The 15,984-nt window shown below is 33.9% G+C and overlaps 1 protein-coding gene across 2 annotated transcripts in view; it reads right to left on the bottom strand.

Annotated features, from left to right (window-relative positions):
• Nucleotides 1–15,984, bottom strand: part of LOC146587415 (connector enhancer of kinase suppressor of ras 2-like) — a 206,421-nt gene that overhangs the window by 9,090 nt on the left and 181,347 nt on the right. The window contains exons 16-19 of one of the 2 annotated variants that reach the window (XM_085319811.1): nucleotides 15,935–15,983; nucleotides 14,490–14,665; nucleotides 12,788–12,861; nucleotides 2,480–2,551 (exon numbers count right to left, since the gene is read on the bottom strand). In XM_085319811.1, coding sequence (XP_085175937.1) covers nucleotides 2,480–2,551; nucleotides 12,788–12,861; nucleotides 14,490–14,665; nucleotides 15,935–15,983 — 371 coding nt within the window. The remainder of the gene's footprint in view (nucleotides 1–2,479; nucleotides 2,552–12,787; nucleotides 12,862–14,489; nucleotides 14,666–15,934; nucleotide 15,984) is intronic. The other variant, XM_085319812.1, reaches the window with a different exon arrangement.

Genomic DNA, 15,984 nt, shown 5'->3' with positions numbered 1-15,984 from the left:
CCCATTATGAGAAATACTTCACTAGAGAACATTCAGGTCTTGAAAAAAGATATGATATAAATCTATTACTCTATGCTTCAGTGAGTAGGAGATATTCGTATTTTTGAATGAATACAAACATTTTATGGGAGCTCTTCATACTGTAAAATTAACCGTATTATTCAAATCAAATGTTATCAAATTATTCAGACTAAAAACAGCAGCAATAGTTTTTATTTAACATTATTTAACATTTATTTAACATCTGACTAGACTGCCAATCCACTGGATTGCCTACTTCATTCATATGGAAATAGAGTGTAAAATAAATAAGTATTAAATTCAGTGCTAATCTCCTTAGAAGTATTAAACCTACAAACAGGATGTGCAATGGTATAATAATCTGTGTTGAAGCACTTTATTAAATCTGAAGTGCCACATGACCATGACAAGTAAAAAATAAGTTCATCAATGCCACTATTAATTCATACACAGGAATACCACTGTGCTCATGTAGTCCTGATGGAACAGCATGAGCATTAATTTTGCAAAGCAAAGTCTGTCTGCAACAGACAACACAGCAGGCAAAATACAGCTGCAATAGAGTAAGTCTGTCTGCTTCAAACAAATCCATTACTACCAACTGGTATATAATTCTTTCAGAAGTAACACAGTATTAAAGGCAGATTAAAATATTCTGGAGTATAAAAACAAATTTAGTTAACAGTGAATCTGAAGAAAGAAAGTGAGTAATAACAGCTGTCGAAAGAAAAGCTAGTGGTAAACCAAGCTAAAGAAAATACATGTGCTCTCTGTATAATGAATAAAGAAATGCTATGTTGTTCTTTTTCAGGTCTGAACTATCTCACTTGTCAGTGTAGAAGACTTACACTGCTATTGCCATAGAAAATTCAATTAAATGTTGTGGTGAACAGCAAAAATGCAAGGTAAAATGCAGAGTACTTATATCGTCAGAACACATGGTTAGCACTTTGTTGGGAAGAAAGAGATTTGGCAAATTGGTATTTGCTATTTTCATGTATGAATCTTGTWTACTTATTTCAAATGTTAGACTGCATATCTGGGTGAAGGAATTCCAGGAAGCATAGACAGACTGGTAGGGATGCCTGGGGATATTACAGAGCTGGCATAGTAATCTGTCTACTGGGTTGGGCACTGGAATGACAATTACTTCAGAGGAACAGAACACTCCTGAAGGAAAAACACTACAAAAAACACTTCAAGTGGAACTTCACTGTTATTTGTCTTCTCTAATGTGAAACAGACTCATATGTTAGAAAAAAGGCTTGACTAAATTCCAAACTAACATGTCAGTATGATATCAGGAGAGAATCTGGCACCTTTCCAACTATTACTCTTCATGGAGGTTGCCATAAAGACAATTTCGTTGGCTGTCTCCCTCGTATAGGAAAGTCAATGAATATTGTAAGGGCAGTTTATCAAATATATGTCAGGGCTACCTGATTTTTATTGAGTCAGAACATTTTATGGGAAAACAGAAAGATATGATTAATGGCACTTGAACAAATCATAGCAATCAAAACAGCTAAAACTGAGGGAGAGACTCTGTCAGAGAGAAACCCTCTCAGAGAGGGGGCAGAATATTCGGTTCTACATTTGAGGATCAAAGGTACCTACCTACCCTTGTCTACTTCTACCTTAATCACTGAATCACAGGATAGAAGCAGAGAGTAATTTACATCAGAAGTGATCTCGGGAGCTCATCTGTTTCCATAGCCCCTGCCCACAAGGCAGCTCATTTTAATGTTAGATTATGTTGTTCAAGGGCTTGTCCAGTCATGCTCTGAGTGCCCCCCAGCCCATTCAAACACATTTAACAACCAAYAGCAGTGCCACCAACTGAACTTTGCAAGCCTTTGCCCCTCATTGGGAAAGTGCTGCAATGGATCCAACGCTTCTAAGATGGTGCAGTCTGACTGCCCCAGGAAAACAAAGATTATCTCTGAAGTTACAACACCAACCCTGCAAATGATTTCACTATTTTTAGTTCAAACAGAAAACTCTGAATAGGCTGAAAACATGAGATGAGCTAGAGAATTTTACTCTTCCTTGAGAACGCTGACATGTTCTGCTTACCTCCAAAGAGCCAGATCTGAAATGTCAGGTTATAATGTAAAACCTCTTCTGAAATAGCATGAAGTAACTTTCCTTAGCAGCGTTATTCAACTGATCAACTGAGTGATAAAGTGACAATTGAATACTACAGCTCTAGGATAGTATCACCTACTATTAAATATTATTAAGTACAACAACAACAAAAAAAAAACAACTGCAAACTAAAATCTGGTAACAATAAATATAATATTGTAAGTATTTAAAATCAGTAGCGGACTAAATGAATTATACTGAGTACACCATCAATCGGCATTACATTATGCTCCAAAAGTGTATTTCTAGATGAGATGTAACATTTTTTTTTCAATTATTAGGGTATTATGATGAATAAAATGTAAGTTACCTATTCATTTCTTCAAGACAGTCTGTTGCAAAGTAGAAGCTCTTAATTTTGGGGTGGCATGCTTTGAAGGCACTGTAAAATAAGCACAAAGAAGAAAAAAAATTCTTTTCTTTCAAACAGTTTGTCTGTACAGATAATAAGGCTGACCTGCTCTGTGATTCTTCAGTATGTTATAGGTTTCCTAGCTATTTTGAAAGTTCAGCCTGAATCTCTTGCTGAATAAACTTACAGACACATTTCTACCCATCTGATTATATCTACATTTGTGAGCTAACTGGTACTAGTTAAAAATTTCAAAAACCCTAGAATCACTTAGAAATGTAAATCTTTTCAGTAACTACAGGCATTATACATCTTAATGTATAATTACTTGGGTGGATTTGTAAATGTTACTGAGTGTATTTAAGTACATATTACTTGCATGCCAAAAGTCAACTACTCTAAGGGAGCCAGAGTTTGATCCCATGGCCTTTTCTCTTGTATTTAAATGGCTGTGGGTTTATGCCCTACTCAGACAAGGGAACAGAGGACTGCCAACTTGCTGTGATAAAGCTGTACCTACTTTGCAGTAAGTTTGGATTCATAGAGAAGACATACATAAATTTAGCCAAAATTTTATTTTACATTAATGAAAGAGGAAAAAAAGTAATACAAAGATGACAAACCAGATGGTAATTTCAACTGGAGATGCAACTGGAGATGACATTAGAAAAACACCACTATCTAATTCTCTTTACTTAGTCGTAAGATGCGAAGACATCTAGAATAGATCTAAATAAATGAATGTTTCCCAAATTTGATACATTTTTAAAATCCTTAATCATAATCTTTGTTCTATTTAAAATTAACAGAAACAACATAGAAAAATTCTAAGGGAAATAACAGGCCAGTTTTCTTTGCTTGGAAATAGATAACAAAATTGGTTCTAACTCTTTTAAGTATTCACACCTTTATCATCTTATGCTAAAATCAACCATAYTTCAGATACTTTTCACCTTAGTGTACTAGTCTTTGTAGTATTTTTTCTGCAATCAACATGAGACAATACTAGTTAATGTAGTTGAATTTCACTAAATCCAACAGAATTACTTTGAAAACGCTATACTAATTTTTGTATTTCTATCAGCCATGCACTCAATTTCTTATCTTTTACAGCCAAACCTCCTCTGTGACTGAAATTTCRGCATTGAATTTTGAACTGCCTAACACTGAATTTGCACTGAATTTTAAATTTATCACATCTTCATGATCACTGCAAACTTTGGTTTATGGTTCAAGATTACCCTTTTTATATCATCCTCCTATCACACTCCTTGGATGTTTTTCATTCATGCCTTTTGTTCTGCTGAACAACTCATCCCAGGTCACTGGTGAGCTTTTCTACAACTTCTCTAAGAAAAGGTTATCGTTTCAAAATACATGTCCCTATTCATGCAGAATGTTACTTCTTTAAGAATTCACTTCCTTTGCTTCAACTGCTTCATGATGAATTGGGCTTTTAGGCTGGGAAACAAAAACCTCTGGTAGTCCTTATTACAAGATTCAACTGAGAAAGCTGAAGATTTCATCATCAGTGAAATCACCCTGCAAGACAGAAGATTATAGCTCTGCAAATGAGTATGTGACAGCAGAGTTTGTTTGTTTGCTTGTTTGTTTTTTGTAATATTGGATTTTTATTGTTGAGTTTCCACATTTTGATGACAATACTAAATATGCAAGGAAAAAACCCTTGTACTGTACAGTTGCACTGTATCTCTTCCAGCAGCCCTACGATTTTTTAAACTGTGTCATTGCTAACCTATAAACAGGCCACAACAGTCAACCCTTCCAATTTACATTCCTGCTCAACAAATAACTAAGGCTTGTTATATTCTTCTTCCTCTTCAAAAACAGCATTTTCTTGATTATCATGCTTCTATTCATTCATACCATCCACATCTACAGTTTCTATTACTGCTTTTCAGATCAAAGCCAGGTATTCATGCACAAAATTCACTCTCTTCCCTCTATAATAATGTGATAAAAGACTATCCTACTAACTTTTGAAAGCTTACACTACTTTAGAAGCTGTCACCTGCCTTGTTCATTCTCAGTACACTTAYTTTTATTTTACTATTTTTTAAATAAATTTTGTTGTCTTTTTGCATCTTTTTCACTTCACAGAACATTAGGCACTTTTAAGACATTGCTTTGAGCAACTAATTCAAGCACTAAATATAGAATCATCTGAAAAATGCWTTTTAGCTTCATAGGCAGTGGCCAGTGGAAGCAATCTTTTGCTATGGAAATATAAATAGTATATATACTTTTGAATAAATACTATATTCTCTCAGTATAAGGGTCTTTTTGGCTATCAGAAACTAGAATGGAACTAAAAGGAATGCATCCTAGTATCTTAAATCATAAGTTGAAAATTGAAAGCAAGGAATTTACTCTTTCCTAGCTGAAAAAGAAGTACCAAGATTACTGATAAAGAAGATTAATGAATATCGAATTCTTTAAAAACAGATTAGAGATACATCTCTCACCAATTCACGTAGGTGTACCTGATCCTGCTTGGTCAGAAAAGACTTTATAGCCTCTTCTTCTTTATTCCAGTCCTATAAATCTATAAACTATAATTTACCATGTCCTCATCTGCTCAAAATACGGAGATAAACAGTATAGTCTGTAACAGCACTTCCCAACATTAACATTTGGAAACGTTYTTCTTTTGATAGTGTATCTCACTTTAATCTACTTCTGTTGTTCTTTGTACTGAATTACCTGGCCTGTTATAAAAAAACAACAAAAAGAATGGGAATTGTGATACACATAATGTTAAACAGAAGTATGTAAGGAAGAGCAACATTAACATTATGTGGTAATGGAAGTGCTGCACAATAAAAACTGGAAAGGGACTTGTCTGCCCAAGACTGAAGAGGAGTAGCCTGCACATGTGTGTGCAAACACACACACACACACACACACGCAAAAAGCTGAACTTCATGAAGTTCCATACAGACAAATACGACGTTATGCACCTGAGTTGGAACAATTCTATGCAAGACCACAGGCTTGACACAGACTGGTGAGAAAGCAGCTTTGCAGAGAAAGACTTCAGTGTCCTGGTAGACAACAAGCTGAACAGGAGTCAGCAGTGCACCCTTGCAGGAATTAAGAATACCTGCAGATCTGGCTGCACCAGAAAAAGCACAGTACTTGTTCAAGCAAAATGATTTGGCACTTGTGAGGCCATGTCTGGACTACTCTCTCCAGTCCTGCAACCCCCCTCCCATAACAGAGAGAGATGGACAAACTGGAAAGAGTCCAGCAAAGTGCCACTCCAATGATGAGGGACCTAGAGCAAATGACGTACAAGGGGACTCTGAGAGAATGGAAGTTGTTCAGCCTACAGAAGGTAAAGTGGGACAGCTGATTGCTGTTCTCAGTTACCTAATGAGGAGGGTTACAGAGAAGAGCGAGAGTCAGATTCCTCTTGAAGGGTTACTGCCAAAGGRCAATGAGCAACAGTCATAGTTTAAGGAGGAGAAATTCTCATTAGATGTAAGGAAAAAAAATCTTCACAGTAAATAGTAATCAGTGAAATGGGTTGTCTACAGATATTCAAAACTGGTCAAGAAAAGGTGCTGAACAATCTCAACTAACTTTGAAGTAAGCTCTGCTGTCAATGAAATGTTGGACATGGAAGAATTTTGGAGGTCATCAATAATTAATTCAGTATATCACTGGAAAACTAAACAAACCACAAAACACAGTGTTGTTCTTAACAAGTTTTTCTTTCTAGACTATTCAGATTTAGGTCTCACCCATAGTGACAGTGAGTTCTGAAACTTGTCAAAATCATGTYATGTTATTTCACTTTCAAAAAGGGATAGAGCTAGAACTACTGTAACTGGTTCTGTATCATAATGGCTCTAAGACAGAATTTGTTTCTTTTATTAATAGCTCCTAGCATCAGGCATGATTGTGTGCATATACTTCAGTTTCAATCCTCTGCCACCCAGGAAACAACAGAATTGTCAATATTTAGCCTTAAACATCGTATTTCTTTTATTGTTAACACTATAATTCATGGTCAATTCTATGTATCTCAGTACGTTTTTCACATCACAATCTGTTCTCAGAGGTAACTTTTGAGGCAAAAAGTCTTAGATRACTTCTTTCCTCCTTTTGTGATTATAGATTTATGCAGAGATTAATTTGAGAGAAGTTCTTTAACAAGTGCAAGTTATATTAGAAATCACTGAGGTAGTGTACCGCAACAGGATTAACTGTGTAGGTAGCACAGTATTACTCGTATAGTACACTATACTATTGGCTAGGTTAATCTGAAGTGATTAATGACATGGCATGACAGAAGTTAATCTCTGAGACTGATGTTGCTATCTGGATTCACTGTACTCCTTCAGCTTCCCCAAAGGTCAGTTCCTTCACCACTCACTTGGCCAGTGTAATTCAGTTCTGCATTACTGATTACAGCAGACAAGTCTGGATTCTCACCTTAGGCAGGCTACATGCAGGCATCGCTAATGGAGTTATTAACAGACTACATGCATGAGCTAATAATTATGCTCAACATCTTACACAATGGGTAATGAGGTGGATTGTCACAGATTGCAATGTAATGTAGTGGAATGTAATGGATTGTAGTACATCTAAAAATGCTTTTTATATAGAAAACATTTTAAAATGGTATGATCCCTAAGATCTCCCTCAGTTGAGCAGCTTTTTGAAAGCTGCTAAGAACAATAATCTTCTTAGGAAATTTTTCTGTGAATATAATTAAAAAGGGTATTCTCATCAAGGAACATTGAATTTCAAGATGTTCAAGAACATTAAAGACTATTGTTTTCATTAGTTTCATTAAAAAAAAAAACTTGTCATTCTTAACTGCCAGATTAAAATATCGACCTTTATATGGTAATTATTAGATGTAAGAATTAGATTAGAAATCATTACACATAACATTATGAAAAACCTGTGATGCAGGTTTACAATATTAATAGCATAAATGCAAATTAATGTTTTCTGATGTAATATTATTAACAGAAATGCATACAGAAACAGAATTTCCTAACAAAATTTCTGCAAAAGGAAAGAGATTAACCAGAGAGATACTGCTGTGCAGTTTCATTTCTCATGCATAAGCTTCCATTCAGGCAAAAGGCCATCACAAAACATCTTAAAGACATAATACAAGACTTAAGAGGTATTTATGTACTGATTTGGCATCTAGACATTTCACCTGCAGATCCTAATCTCACTACTTCTAATAACTAAAAGCACGTTACAGACCCTTATTACAAGAATTTGTGGCATTTTGATGAATTGAAAACGTCAAAATTCAATTTAATATCAGATGTGAAGAAATAAACAAGCAAAAGAGGCAAGATATTCTTGCACTTACTCCAAGTATTACTACAAGAGACCTCAATTAATAGACTGCACAGCATGTATTTTGCAAACAAAAATAGTGAATATATCGGAAATCCTAATTAGGATGGAAACTTTTCTGATGTCCAGTAGATGGCATACACTTGTTAATTATATGTACTAAATTTTAATATTTTAATTAAAGAGATTTTGATCACTATATATTTTTAACTATACTCTGATCAATCTCATGATCTTTTACTTGCTTAGCGCTAATATGATTTTAGTATCAAATATTCTAATCATTGTTACTTTGTAAATCTTTATACTCTCTTCATGTCAGCTGACTTCCAGCATTCTCCAACTTCTCTATCAAGAATATATATATACACATACACATATATAGATATGTGCAACATTACACTGAATTGGAGATTAGATATTAAACACAGTACTCAACAAGTACGAGGCATTGTCTTTATGGAACTTAATTTTTATACTTGAAATAGGAAGTCAATATTAAACAGAATATTACTACATTGTTATGTCACTTAAGCATGATACACTGTTCTCATAGGTATCCTATCAGAAAACTCTGTTTTCAGATAGTCAGAACTCTRAAAAATATCTCCACCTTCTGTTCTTCCATTTGCCCCAACTGTCTTCCAGTCCTGAGATTTAAGTATCAGCTCAAATTGGACAGAATTATGTGGTGGATCTATAGATTTTAATCCTCTTGATTAATCCTGTTAAAATATTGCATGATGGAATTCCTGCTTGTAAATAGGATTATTTTCCTCAAAAGGAAATTTTCATACATGAAAGCATTAAAATGACAATACTGGATTTTCATAGTCAACCTTTTAAAAGTTAGAACATGCCAGAGTTACAGTGATTAACAGAACTTTACTTTGGCTCCACTATGATCATATAACATGATACAATCTGTAATTATGTATTTCAATACTGCATTCTCACAGGAAGGCGGGAGAGATGAATCAGGATTATGCAACAGTTAAGATGAATTTTTGTAGTTGTTAAAGAATTTGTGAATATGCAGATAATGCAGAAAGAGAAAGAATTGTTTTAAGGATAAATTCATTAAATGCTACAAATCTCCCTGCTTATGCAAAGGAGTTCTCATATGCTGCTAAATAAACAGTAAACAGACTTCATAATTGGTTACAACATGCATGTTCCTTAGTATCTCATTGCCTGACATTCTGCTAATTTACTTAACCTTGCAATAATATGTTTTGTTGTTATACATTTACATACTCTGAAGAAAACAGGTCTTTAATTTCACAAATTGATGATTCCAATTTTGTGGAAACTGCTGACTTAAATGTTCTGCAGATTAGTTTCTGAGCTGCAAAACATGACAATAAATCCATCTTCATCTCCTAGAACCATCATAAAGATTATTATTACAGAAACATTCAGATATACTAGCACTAAGAAGTGCAGAGAAGTGTCTGAGGAAATAATTCTACATTTGTAGCTAAGTATGAATAATGTAGAAGAATGATAACTGTATTTTTACCTTTGACTTATTAGGGGCGGGGGGAGGAAAGACGGACAAAACTGGATGCAGTACTATGTGTGGTCTAATGAGTACCAACGAAAAGGGGTAACTGCTTGCCTCACCGATTGGATACACTCCTGTTAATACAGCCCAGGAGTGACACTGTTGGCTTTCTTCAATGCCAGAGCCCACTGCTGGTTCAGGTTCAGCTTGCTGTCTACCATGACTCTCAGGTCCTTCCCAGCACAGTATGCTTGCAATGGGTAACTCATTCACGAGTACAAAACTTTGCATCATTACTGTTATAACAACTTTCAAAATGGAACTTCATGTCTGCCTAAGTTGTATCGACAACATTTTATAAAGAATTCTGACCGCACAGTTTCAATATGAAGTGCCAACAGTATGGCATATACACTCATAAATTTAAGACTTGAATCTATATTCATTAAGTAATGAAAAATTTCACTAAGTTCACGTTTCTGAAAGTTCAGGAGAATGCACTAGTTAACAGTGATTACTTATGAATCAATCTCCATCAAGCTTTAGTCTTRAGGATCAGCTTCATCACAGGGCATTATAATTATTACTATTCTTGAAAATAATATGATATTCACATTATGTCATACAAAAATGTGAACGACTATGATTCCTAATACAGTATGATCATTTTTAATCATGAAGATGCAGGCATTGCCCAAAAGCCATGAGACGTTTTTCAGTGTCAACCTAAGACATCTCCTCTACCAGGGACAAGGTCATTCTACATCCAAATATAGACTGAAATCATTACTGTGATTCTGAAGGAGAGCTAAAACAGTCTGAGATAATGTCATGATTCCTATAATAATCAGAGTACCTTCATTAAATGCATTAGTGAGGCAAATCAAACCATACAGAATAATACATCCAATGACTATATATTCTTGTCAAAGCTTTCTTAAGGCTGTTTCATTCAATGTATACTATGGACTTGAGCAGCAGTTGCTCTATAAAACAGCAATCCCTGGCAGAGCATTGGAAAAGAAAAATCCATTCATTATTCTAATGAGACTTCAAATTTCTATTTTTAATTAAGAAAGTCCTTGTCCTATGAACATTTCACATTGATGTTTCCGAAATGAATATAAATCAGAGGAGAAGCCCAAGTTCAGTTCCAAGAGCTAAAAGAAAACTGATATTGTGATTTTAGCTGGAGTTCATTATGCACTAAAATACTAAGTATTCTTTTCAGACAACTTTAGTTTACTTAAAAACATGAACGTAAAACAAATAGGTTTCTCTCCCCCGTCCTTATTTACATTAATTATCAAGATAACTGCTTCACTAACTTTCACAGTGCTACAGTTAAAATGGGCTGTTAAAGGATAAAAACATCCTAAAGTAGAAAGAAGCAAGAACAGAACCAGTGAAGACTACCTCTTCCTAGCTGCTTTTTCTTCTGCTCTAGTTGAGGGAATAATTAARTATGTGTTAGAACTTTTCTGGAATATGCTGGGTCAGAATAGACCACCATTAGCTTAATTTCATTTGTAAAAGGAAGGCAAAAGAATTGGACCACAAAAGTTATCCCTAGACTCACCAGAACCATTGCCTTTCAATGGAATCAAGTAACAGGAATCATGCTCAGTCCTATCCTCAGTAAGAAGGCAACGCAGAAGGGGATCATTATACACTGTGTGCTTATGATGGCGGGAAGGACCCTCTATTCACACATGTTGGATATATTGAAACTAAACTGTATGCAATACTTTTCAGTTTATATGTTTCAGAGGAGCAAGTAAATAGTAGCAAATGTAAAGTGGTGTTTTTATGATGGGATAAACATATAAATGATAGTCCATCAAGGAAGAAATCAAAGTCAAATTTTGTTAGTGTAATAGAGGAAATTCTAGTAACGTCTTCATTACATTTTTAACACTGGACCTATCTCTTTTTGAAAGGTTTCAATGCCTGAAGGTACTCAGTTTTGAGCACCGTGCAAGGCTTTTTAGTTAATTTCCTTTTTTTTTTTTTTTTTCTGTACATACACCCTACAGAGATTGCTTTCTAAGAAGCATTCTTTCCAGTGCTCAGGGCAAGGCTCTGGAAGCTATTTTTAGCTCTCCACAATGACCCTGTGTTTGATCTTTCTTAATTCATTGAAAATGCTTAAGTGTTTTTATATTCTAACAAAAGGGTATAATTTTTCCTAGATATTTGTTCAGTATCATTATTAATATCTACTCACACCTCACAGGAATTTTATAGTACTTGGTTCATGTTTAATTTCTATAGTGATACCCTCAGCTGAAAGGAGTAATAGAAGAGAAAATTGCACTGTTTTCTAGTTCCCAGCCAGACAGTAGCTATTTTCACAGCTTCAGATCAAAGTAAGCAATTGAAAAGGGTTGATTTTCTGATCAACAGATTCTTTTTATATCTTTATATATTTGTATCTTTAGTAGTTTCTTGTACACATGTTCACAGCTGTAGGACATGTATTCCTGAGACCAAACCATGTTTAGTCATTGGAAAAGCATGACAAAAAGATCAAGGTGCTTAGTTATAACTAGGAAAGCTTTGATCAAAGAATATCATTAATGCTAATCTTTACAGCTCCTGAAGGCAGCAAGTTTAAAATATCAGATGCACTATATGGAAGACAGATGTGAAGTCAGAAGATACAGGGAAGTGCTAATCTCAAAGCATTAGAATTGTTCGGTTAATCCCACTGTTCCTGACAGATGTGAATTCCAGTCCCAACACTTGGGATTGCAAACAATTTCCAGGTTATAGTGGTGCCTGTGAGCGTTTGTTATTAAATATTCCTTGGATATGATGAAGCTTAACACACACTTTTTACTGGGAGCATAATCCAGTTGTAGCAATATGCAGATGAGCAATATGAAAACTGAAAAAAATGTTTGTTTTGCATTTGGAAACTAAGTATTTAAACAATTGAGAATAATTCAGTATTAGGTATATAAGCTTCTTCCATAAAGCAGAAAGGGAGATTATATTCATGATCAGTTGCTATGATATTTGTTATATTTACTGTGGTAACTGTTTCTTGCATACTGGTTTCTCATCTTAAAGACTATACTGAACTTAAGAAAGTTCTATCTGTTGCCTGATCTATTCATATTTTTCTACTTTCGTTATTTAACTGAAAATGAAACTGGGCTATCTGGAAAGCTGACCAAAGAGAAATCCAATTCTTTTAAGACTGCTTAGGGTATTTATATCATGATGTACCTTTTAAAATACAGGGACATAGTAAAGCTTAAATGGGCCTATCACATATTCTTTATACATTTCAAGGTTTTCTGTGTAATTTCTTTCCCCAGGCTTTGCAAATTTTTAGTACGATATATACTTCCAATAGCGAATCTTTATTTTATAAATACAGTTGACACATTACTTACTGTTTTCTTCTGCATTCAATTGCTCTATCTATCCTGAACTCAGGTAAGCTAATGAATCCTTCTGCTTTTTCATCCTATCAAAAGAAGTGGAAGTGACAGTGAGAAGAGCATACAGTTGAAGAGAGAGATGAACAGTAGCCATTTGGGTCTTACACTGAAAACAATCATCCAACCAACAGAAATATGAACACATCTTCCCCACATTATTTTCACTTGAGTATTTAGATTGCTTAATAATGCAACGTCAACAACTTTTAAAAAGCAACTGAATGGACAGTTCCTTAAATAATCTACAATCACCCCAATTCCCCTTTACTGAAAATTACACAAAACCTTTCAACAGGTAATACAGCACCCAAAATACCATTTAAGACATTAACAACTATAAAAAAAAWTTTTTTTCATAATTCAGTCTACAAAAATTAAACAGTTAAAACAGTTTTGTGGATGCTTCTTTTTAAAATCGTGATTGTGCAAACCATCTTCTCTTCTAATAATAATATAGCAGGTTCCTAAAGTGAGCTCACCAGTGTTTAAATGGAAAAGTAAGTATTTGTCATTTTTTACGAGAAGTATTTGTCATTTTTTAACTTCCTTTGAAATCATTTACCAGAAGAAACAAGGAGACATGTTAACAACAGTCAGATTTTTGAAATGTATTATTAAGTATACTATGAATTATCACTTGGCCATTAACCAGACTGAAAATCAGGGAGAGGTATGATGAGTACCACCCTGCATCTCCCACAAAAATCAAACAAAAAAGTCCCATACAACACAAAACTTGAAGGTGTTTTGTCAGCCATAGCCTGAAACAATTCTGTTTTGGACTGCAAAGAAAATACTAAAATTGGAGGTAATTATGCTATAAAATTATTCACTTGAAGAAAATGTAAAGCATAGACTAAAATATCAAGAGATGAAGCAGGTTGTGTACAGACAGTTTAGAACAGATGGTGAGGTTCAAGGCTTGCAAATGGAAAAACAGCAATCTAATCAGTTTTGCTCCCCTCAACCCAGTTATTTTACTGCTCGAGTGTAGTCTCACTTGTCTTCAGTAGAATTTCACCAAGAATGGTATTTTACACATGAGAGGCTGCAAACTCCAGGCTAATTAAAAGAAAAAAGAAAAAAGAAAAAAGAAAAAAGAAAAAAGAAAAAAGAAAAAAGAAAAGAAAAGAAAAGAANAAAAGAAAAGAAAAGAAAAGAAAAGAAAAGAAAAGAAAAGAAAAGAAAAGAAAAGAAAAGAAAAGAAAACCATCTATATGATGAGAATAACTCTCATGTATAAACAGATCTACAAGTTCAGATTTTCACATCTGCTTTAATCATTAACTAAATATGAATGGTTAAACCTTATACATTTTCCCAACTTAACAGAAACTATGGAGAGATGAGAGTGAATATTTTTTATTAGTCCAAATAAATACTATCTATGGAAAAATATTATTACATTATATTATCAGTTTCTTTAAGAGCACTGTGAACCTTTGCTATCTCACTAAGTTTGGACATGGACTTTGAAGACTTTAAAAAATAATTTCAATGGAAGTATTTCCATCTAGAGTGACGCAGACACAGTAATTATACTGCCATGTGAAAATTAACATATTTCACAAAATAGTAAAAACAGACTTAATTTATTTAGAAGACAAAGCTTAAGATTTAATTTTGGCTTTCTCCAAACACAGAATATACTTACATTCTGATTTGTGTACCAGTACAAGGCAGAATCCTTCAAAATAAACCAGTATTTTTTCCACTTCTGTGTAAAGTAACCTTTAGCATCCTTTTTCTTCCATAGCCAGCCTTCACAATCTCCATGTCCCAAATCTTTGCAAGAAATCCGCCTTCTGCTTCCACTTGTTAGAGAGCCTCCTGAGAATGTGAGAGTAATGTGAGTGATTTCTCTGAAAGAACTATTCTCAATATAAACACATTATTAATAATGAGTCAATTCAAAACTCTTCAAGCCAATTCCTCTCCAACTTTATTAAGAAGAGAAATTCAGCAATTTCCAAATTCTAAGATGTTCTGCAATTTTAGATAAAACTGAACAACTTATTTAATCTCTAAAGGGTTTATTCCTTCTAGGGCCACATTATTTTTAAGTTGGACACATCATGCCAAAGTAAAAACAATCAGTAAAAACTGATTTAGCCTTCAGTTTAAACCTCACAGAACCATAAACCTAATATATCTTCTGTTACTACTTTTAGCAACAGTAAGTCAGTCCAATTCTGGAAATTTTTAAATTAATTTTTTAAAGTAAGTATTTATAGTCAACAAAAGAAAAATCATTTTCTCCCATAAAAACGCACGTCTACATCTCTTTGATTCTGAATTTAACTAAACAACAATAGTTTAGTATTATTGCATCTTGTTTAAAGGCACAACAACAGAAAAAGGCTGTTTTCCTTACTTCAATACTTCCTAATTTAAAGGCTTGAGATTTTAGCCTGTCTTGTAGATATCACTAAGATTTAATTATGATATCATTTTTCTATAAAAGAGCCTAAATTTAATTAAAACATTATACATTTTACTCTGAAATAGATCAAGCTTATATTGCTACAATAAGTGTACTTCTCTCACAGCTGCAAAACAGTGAAGAAACTTTGATTACATCAAAATAATATCCTTCAGTTCTGCTAAATTCCACAACCAAGCTCTTAATGTTTTGCTCTTTACAGAGTAATATACTACACCTTGTTAAGATTTAGATGTATTAAAAATGTATAGCAAAAGTAAAGAACATTTTTAGACAGTAAACTAAATCAATTAACAGAACAGAAAGAGCCTCACCACACACTTTCATGTACTTTAGTACACTCAACACACGTTATTCTGCTGGAACTTTTTATGATGTTTGTTCTTTTAACAATCGCAAATAGGCCATGAAGGATGAAGACAGATGGCAACAGCAAATAGCAAAATATACAGCTACTACCTTTCTGTGGTCTAAGTCAGAGGAAATTTTATCATACAGTCTAAATATATTACATCTGTGATACCTTAATAAAAAAGTATTTACTGCTAAATTTAGAAATACTGAATTAAGTTGAATTTTCACATTTGAGCCAGACCACTTATTATCAGAGAAGAACTTGCGTTTTCTAGTTTCAAATGTTAACTCAAATGATTTACCTTTTGACCATTTTCTTGTTTTTACCCTGAGTGAAGCGTAATGGAATGAC

Source organism: Rhea americana, unplaced genomic scaffold (genome assembly GCF_003343005.1).
Source record: "Rhea americana isolate MKP2758 unplaced genomic scaffold, rheAme1 scaffold_6, whole genome shotgun sequence".
Lineage (NCBI taxonomy): Eukaryota > Metazoa > Chordata > Aves > Rheiformes > Rheidae > Rhea > Rhea americana.
The sequence above is the reverse complement of the archived record's forward strand: the minus strand, read 5'-3'. Positions and strand labels throughout refer to the sequence as shown.